This window comes from Calidris pugnax, unplaced genomic scaffold (assembly GCF_001431845.1).
Source record: "Calidris pugnax isolate Ruff unplaced genomic scaffold, ASM143184v1 scaffold44, whole genome shotgun sequence".
In the NCBI taxonomy this organism is placed as follows: Eukaryota; Metazoa; Chordata; class Aves; order Charadriiformes; family Scolopacidae; genus Calidris; species Calidris pugnax.
Genome location: NW_015094506.1, coordinates 22,832,588 through 22,839,966, shown reverse-complemented (window position 1 = coordinate 22,839,966; position 7,379 = coordinate 22,832,588). Strand labels below are relative to the sequence as shown.

The 7,379-nt window shown below is 41.7% G+C and overlaps 1 protein-coding gene across 2 annotated transcripts in view; it reads left to right on the top strand.

The window, feature by feature from the left end:
• The window catches only part of TBC1D30 (TBC1 domain family member 30), a 30,809-nt gene that overhangs the window by 716 nt on the left and 22,714 nt on the right, over positions 1–7,379 (top strand). For both annotated transcript variants that reach the window (XM_014964126.1, XM_014964127.1), the window contains exons 2-3: positions 5,460–5,521; positions 5,918–5,983. In XM_014964126.1, the coding sequence (XP_014819612.1) occupies positions 5,460–5,521; positions 5,918–5,983 (128 nt within the window). The remainder of the gene's footprint in view (positions 1–5,459; positions 5,522–5,917; positions 5,984–7,379) is intronic.

Below are 7,379 nucleotides of genomic sequence, written 5' to 3'. Positions count from 1 at the left end.
GAGCCGGGCCGGGGCGCTGCGGGGAGGACATCGCGCTGTGCCCCCTTCCCCGGAGGGGGAAGAGACCTTCCCGCTCTCCCCGGCCGGCGGGCCCGCTCCTCCCGCCTCGCAGCGCTTTTGTGCCCGGTCGCCGCCGCCTCCCGCCGTCCCAGGCTTCCCTGCAGCCTCTCCCCGTCACCCCCCCTGCACGGCCGGGCCGCCGGGGCCCTGCGGTCCCCCCTCGCCTTCACCAGCCCCTTCCCGTTAAACCTGCCGGCTCTCGGCTGCCGGAGCCCCCTCCTCCCGCCCAGCCTTTGTCTGCGGCAGGGTGGTGCCTCAGCTCCCGGCCCTGCCTTCCCGGAGGGGCAAGGCATGGGCTGCTGCGGCTGCTCGTCTTTTCTGGATGCTGCTTCAGGACCAGAATCTTTTTTTTCGAGGGAGCCGGTGGTCAGCCAGCAACGTCTGCTTGCTCCGGGGAGCCGGGCTCTCGGCAGAAGCACTGATGGGTGATCACTGCTGGATGATAGATTCTAGTTGCCCGCCATCAACATTTTGGATCATTTGTCGGTTTTTTTTTAATGAAGTATTGGAAATTTAAATTCCATTTGCAGTGTTAGAACTGTCACTCATGGGTAAAATGTTGATTTGTTGCCTAATCCTAGACATTTCCGAAGGGTGCAAGCCTGAGGTCTGCTGAAACACAGAACAATGCATAGAAATATGTAAGTCAGTTTCCCATTGTACTGGCTAGGCGTGCATCAGCCACACAGTGCTGACTGCCTCTGCGTTTGAGATAAGTTTTGGATGCTATTATTAAGGTCTCAGATAATTTCTGGTATAGGTTTATGGTATTGCTGTTTTCAAGGAGATTTCCTGATTCGTAATTCTCACAGACCCCTGCCCCTACACTACTATCCCAGTATCCCAGGTAATTATGTTATCTGGATAATGACATGCTTTTACTTAAACACACACAAAGACCAGGGGAGATGATTGGAGGCATAACCACGAATACCATAATCTTAAAGCAAGGAAATCCCACTGGGTTGGGGTTTCCATATTTTTCATATATAAGTAAATACAATGATATCATTCAGGGTACTTGCTTTCATAGAGTGATAGAGACAGGGCATCTAATGATCCCTTAAAAAATCAGCTGAATGAAGTTTCATTCAGATTTTCTTAGTGTCTGTATCGGCTGTCTGTTTGTATTGAGAAGTTTCTGTAGACTGTAGATTTTAGATGTGCTTTGATACATCCCAGTGAGCTCTGGCTCTTGACAAAAGCAATTTTATGCAGAGTTACTCAGAATGTTACTTCTGTTTCTCATTTTGCAGAAGAAAACCTACACTTAGAGATAAATTACAGGGCAAGGCTAAGAATCTTCCTGAAACAACAAGCGACAATAAGGTTGTAGTTTGCATTGTCACTTTTTCCCCCCAGGTTTGGACTCTCACTGCATACAGAGCTGCTTTAGGCATTTTTCCTTGTTTGTTTTCAATAAAATATTTATTGGCTTTCCATGGGAGAAGTTTCAACAGCTGCTTTTAAGTCCAGCCAAGTACCTACAGTGATGTGCTTTGTAAGTTTAAAGCTATGGCTTTATGGCTCACATACGTGCATCAGAAAAGATCATCTTCCTACCCTTTTTCTGGTTTAGTATTTCTGAAAAAAATCCCAGACTCTGCCCCATCCTTTTGTTTAACATTGCTGAGCAATGGGGATTTGGTTCCTTCACCCAGGTACTTGGCTGACCACATTTTGGTCATGCAGTGGAAGACTGATAGGGTTTGGGAATCCTAAGGCTATAATCTTCCCTCTTACAGCCTTTTGTTGTCAGGAGTCATTGTGTATTTTGCATGGAAAAGCTAACAGGACTGAGTTTTGTGGGGTTTTATCTTTCTTTTTCTTTTTTTTTTTCTGCCCTTTTAAAATAGCTTTTCTGCAGTGCTTTCTGGTGACCTCATTGCAAGGGCATTGAACAGGCTTTATTTTGGCAGTCCTCTACCCTGCAGAAATTTGATGGGTGCCAAACCTTTTTGTCACCTTTGGGTGCGCTTGCATTTGCGGAGCTAATAATTCATATATGTTCCCAACACATTCCCACTTACATGAGTCGAGTATGCTTTTTAGGTATGAAGCATCAGTTGAAAGTGTATGAACTGGAGGTGATACTGAATATGTCAAGTGACACTACAGCCTGGTTGGCTCGATGTAAAAGGGCTGAGTCGTGCTGACAGCGCTTGCAGTCCCTGAGAGTAGAACAATGCACCGTTGCTGCGTATACAGTACATTTCTGCCAGGCTGTCCATGCAGAGGAGCTGGGAAGAAGAGTTCCCATAAGGTCCCAGGGTTTTCTTTCCTGCAAAGAGTATGTGTTTGCATAATGGAGAGGAATGTGGATGGAGGATTGACCAACAGGGGAAAATCCAGTGAAAATGGGTGCAGGAGGTCTATGGTAGGGTTGGCTGGGTGTGGGGTGTTGCGGGGGGAAGAAGCTACTTGGATTGGGGAATCTAAGTTAGTTTGTGGGGAGGAGGCAGTGAATGCAGAATTAAATGGAGTTGCTGGTAGGGTGTAGTAGACGATGAAAGTATAAGGGAGAGAAGACTGTATGTGGAAGACATGCCTGAGGAAAAGCTGGTGATGATCCAGGCAAGAGTTGACAGGATGAAAATGACAGGACTGAGCGGGGGAAAAAAAAAAAAAAAGTATGTGCAGGGTTGGGAGATTCGTTAGATTCGTTAAGGAAAGGACAATGATGGAGGTAGGAAGATTTGGGAAACCAAGAGAGATTGGAAGAGGGATGGGCATTAGTTTCCTTGAAGCTCTAAAGTCCGGGGGAAAAAAAAAAAAAAGGTATGTGCAGGGTTGGGAGATTCGTTAGATTCGTTAAGGAAAGGACAATGATGGAGGTAGGAAGATTTGGGAAACCAAGAGAGATTGGAAGAGGGATGGGCATTAGTTTCCTTGAAGCTCTAAAGTCCAAGGACAAATGCAGTGAAGAGTGCAGAAACTGCACAGAGCGAGATGGTTCTTGTGCCAGAAATAAGTAACAGGGAATGAGGTGCTGCTCCCAGCCCCAGCGTGCCGGTTGCCTTCCTGCAGATGTCCTGCGGAGTTCCTGGGTGGGTGGTATAGCCTTTCCTTGCTCTGTCTGTACTGTTTGTGTTGCAGCATTTTTTACTTGCTTGCTTGCTGTATTTTTATTGAACAAGGCTGTAATGTTTTGGTTTAGGACATGTGAATTTTTTGAAATGGATAGGAATAAGGAACCATTCCCGTATGGTGTGTGTCTCACTCTCCATGGCTCGTCCCCTCCCCTGTCACAAAGCCATCACTTAATTTGATTTTGGGAGTATTTCTGACTGTGAACAAATAAAGGGACGCAGACTCCATGGACCGAGAAGTTCCTTGCCATATTAAAGAGAGAGCGCCATGTAGTCTGGTATTACCTACCACATGATGTTATTCTAATTTCTAGTAATTTTCACACCTATCATAATTGTATGCCTTGATTTAATAAACTTAGAAGATGAAGATTCAGGGGTCTCATTTTAGCCTCATTTGATCAAGAGAGACAGCTATTTGGGCCCCTTTTGAGCTCCAGGGTCATGATGTTCATGTAAATAATAGATACATTTAACCTTATTATGTTATATCTTACTGTGCTTGATCTTTGCAGACTTGGCTGTCTCTCCTTGCATCTCTTTTAGGAAATTTATAAGAGCAAAGTTGTTACTGGGGTCTCTAAGTCTTAGAAAATTGTGAAGTGATTTAATATTTGGCTGCTGAGTTGGAAATTAATACACGATTGTTTTGGAAGATTATTGCTTCTTTGCTACAAGGCGGTGTTAGATAGCTTGTCAACATTTGTTACCTTAACAAAAGGAGATCTTAATCATGATATCTTTTCTTATGTATTCGGGTTTTCCAGTACTTGCCACCAGATTGCTTGGGAACAAGACTCACTTTTTCGCATTTACAGCAAATGTGATACATTTTCATCTTAGTAGGTTACTGGCATTGCTTTGCATTCTTATGAAAAGATTTATCTATTTGGAGTCCCTGCTGAGTGCCACGGAGCTATGGGGAAGAATACTAATAAACAGTTACTTCCAGGAATAACTGCTAATCCTTTAATGTTTTTCAAGACATTTCTATTATGGCTTGAAGCTTTTATTTTTCTAGATCTGACAAGCATGTCTTTTAAATCTGAAGCAGGGAAAAGAAAGCACCAGTCTCCAGGTCTCAGTGATGCAATTCTAAAATGCTAAAATTCTAAACAATGCTGGGTTTTATGTGAATTTTCTTTTTTTCTCTTCCCTCTCGGAGAAGGCTTTGTTTTTAAATATATATTTATCAAGCAGTAGGTTTTTTAAATTACTTATCACCGCTTCAGTATGCAAATGCTGAAAGGCATATTACATTCCATAAATAGCAAATGCCACTACAGTTTGGGTTTCTATCAGACTCGGAGGCTTAGTCCTCCAAACCACTGAGTATTAGTGGTGAGTTGATTAGCATGGAATTTATATGCTTAAAATGTCGCAGGATTAAAAACTGGGGTTTAATAGATATGGCTATTAAAATATATATTCAAAATTATTTGGCTTGATATTCTAGAAAGACAAGAAAGTATGCATAGTATGATTTTAAATATGGAGCAATCCATCGTGTTAAATTACAGAGAAAAAAATAAAGAAGGGCTTTAGTCTTTCTGCCGGCAGACTTGAGGGAGGGGCCGTGAGGCGAGGCGGGTTCAGCACCGGAGTTCGGGACAGCGGCATTTGAGGGACCACAGAATTGTCCATTTAAAATGTGGGATATAAAGCAAATGACAAGTTTTGCTGTTCTTCGTGTCGTGGCATATTCCAGTGACACAGTCAGGATCCAGTGTAGGCCCAACTTGAGATCCTAGTGTTCCATGTAATACTGTATTTTATAGACTATTAGTAGGCGTGCGTTGTAACAATTAAAATAATTTGCTCATATGGCGAAAATAAAATCCAAGGTTAAATGAGAATACTGGCCGAATGTGCTTTACGTTCTGAGGTATTATAAAACATTAGATATTCTGAGAAATAAAATAATTTTAGCACCTCAAACTTAGAAATGAGTGATTTCATGTCAAGAAGTTGAAATAGATGGAAAGAAACTGTATATATTTTTTCTGTGGATGCATATGATAGTTCTCAGTGTACAAACATACAGTTTGTAGAATAGTGAATCACTTGATTGTTTATTAAATGAGTTGTACTCAACTGCATCATTAAAGTGGGTATTACTATATTTTAAAACCATTCCATGCACTTCTTAACATGTGAAGACAAGAATTCACAGAAACAGGTTGAAATATGTAGCTGAAATCTTGTGTTATTACTTCATTTTTGGTTTGTTTGTTTTTTTTTTTTTTTTTTTTTCTTCTAAGCTAAATGAAAATAATGACCATAACTTTTTTTTTTCCTTTCTGTTTCTAGGGGTTGATACAAAATTGAAATTCACTCTTGAACCATCTTTAGGTCAAAATGGCTTTCAGCAGGTAATGTGATTCTTTTTTTTCTCTTGTGTTTGTGAAGGACTGGGTTCTGTTCAATCTCGCTCTCATTCAAAAGTGCATCTGTCATCATAATGTCAGCTTATTATTTGCAATTGCATCAAGAGCTGTTCCATTGGAACACTGGAACATTTGGAAAAATAGGTGTTCATTGTTTACTCAGATATCTCATAAGTCTTTGTGTCCTAGAATATTGCATTTTTGTTACATCATGGAGTAACTAATCTACATTTTTTCCTGTGAGTGGATTAAGTAGTTAAACTCTGAAATATGTGCAGTAAAATGAAATGAATTGCATGTCTGCAGTGTTGTAAATGTTGCCATATGGCTGCATTACACTAACGGTGGATTTTATAAATTTTTGGATGCTTTTGCTTTTAGTGGCATGATGCACTCAAAGCAGTGGCCAGATTGCCGACAGGCATACCGAAAGAATGGCGGAGAAAGGTAGGTGGACGTGTACATAGGGCATGTTGCCTGTGGGTTTCTCAGTAGAGGTGAATAACATCGATGTTATCAGTGTTTTTTAACAAATATTTGGAAATTTTAAGTTGTATTGGGGATTTTTCCGAGTTTATGTTTTTCAGTGATAACCTCGCAGGGCAGCCGGAGAGAACGAGGAGACAGGTAAAGATGGTGTTTTCAATAGTTGGGCTCTTTCTGCTTGAGGCTGAGGTAACTTACTCTGGTGCAGATGTTATCTCTTCATTCTGTCAGGCTCAAGGAATTGCACTGGGGAAGCTGCCCCCGCAGCTGAAGATCGACTGAAAGGAGAGCAAATCTCCAGTGTAGGCTGTCATACTTATGAAGGTGAAGCTGATAGGTGCTGGTGCTGACAGCCATGCTCACGGAAATATTTGATGGGGGAAAGGCAGATTGCCTAAATTAGGGAAGTTCAGAGTCAGGAGTGATGTAGAATGGTGATGTAAAAATTTTGCCATTAATGGGAAATTGCACTGAGTTAGTGTTGTAGGAAAGGGTCCACTCAGATTTTGCTAAACTTATTTTATTGCTTTCTTCAACAATGTTTGAAGTTCCCTAACCTAAAAAGTGTCATGTCTGTTCATCTTTTCTATAAAATGTGTCACACAATCTCAGCTTTAAAAATGCAATTTTAATAAAAAGAATATTTTTAAAGCTTTATAAAAGATATTTAGTTCCCTATATTTTTGGTGCATCAGATTAATTTCCTTCTTATTGCTGTCTTTCCAAACTGAACTGTTCCTCTTTATAAATCAGAGGGGAAGGAAATGGAAGACTTATAGTGGCATTGTTTTCCTCACACCACTATGATTTTATTTTTAATCTATGACTCCAGTGGATCATTATATCCTTCTAATGGCTGTTTTTCTTTCCCAAAATGTTCTTTTTCCACCCTCCAGTATGTCTCTCAGTCACTTTTCTGTGGTACATTAGTGGCAAAGGTCATAGAATCACAGAATGGTTAAGGTTGGTAGAGACCCCTGGAGGTCATCTGGTCCACCCCCCTGCCCAAACAGAGCCACCTACTGCTGGTTGTGAGGACTGAAGATCTTCAAGGATGGAAACGCCACAACCTATGGGGCATCTGTGTCACCCTCACAGTAAAAAAGTGTTTTGTGATGTTCAGATGGAACCTCCTGTGTTTATGCCCATTGTCTCTGGTCCTTTGTACTTTCCCTTCAGGTATTTATGTATATAAATTAATAAGATCCCCCCCAGAGCCTTCTCTTCTCCGGGCTGAACAGTCACAGCTCTCTCAGCCTTTCCTCACAGGAGAGACTCTCCAGCCCCTTAATTGTCTTAGTGCCCCTTGCTGAACTTTTTGGTAGCTCTGTATCTCTATTGCATGGAGGAGCCCAGG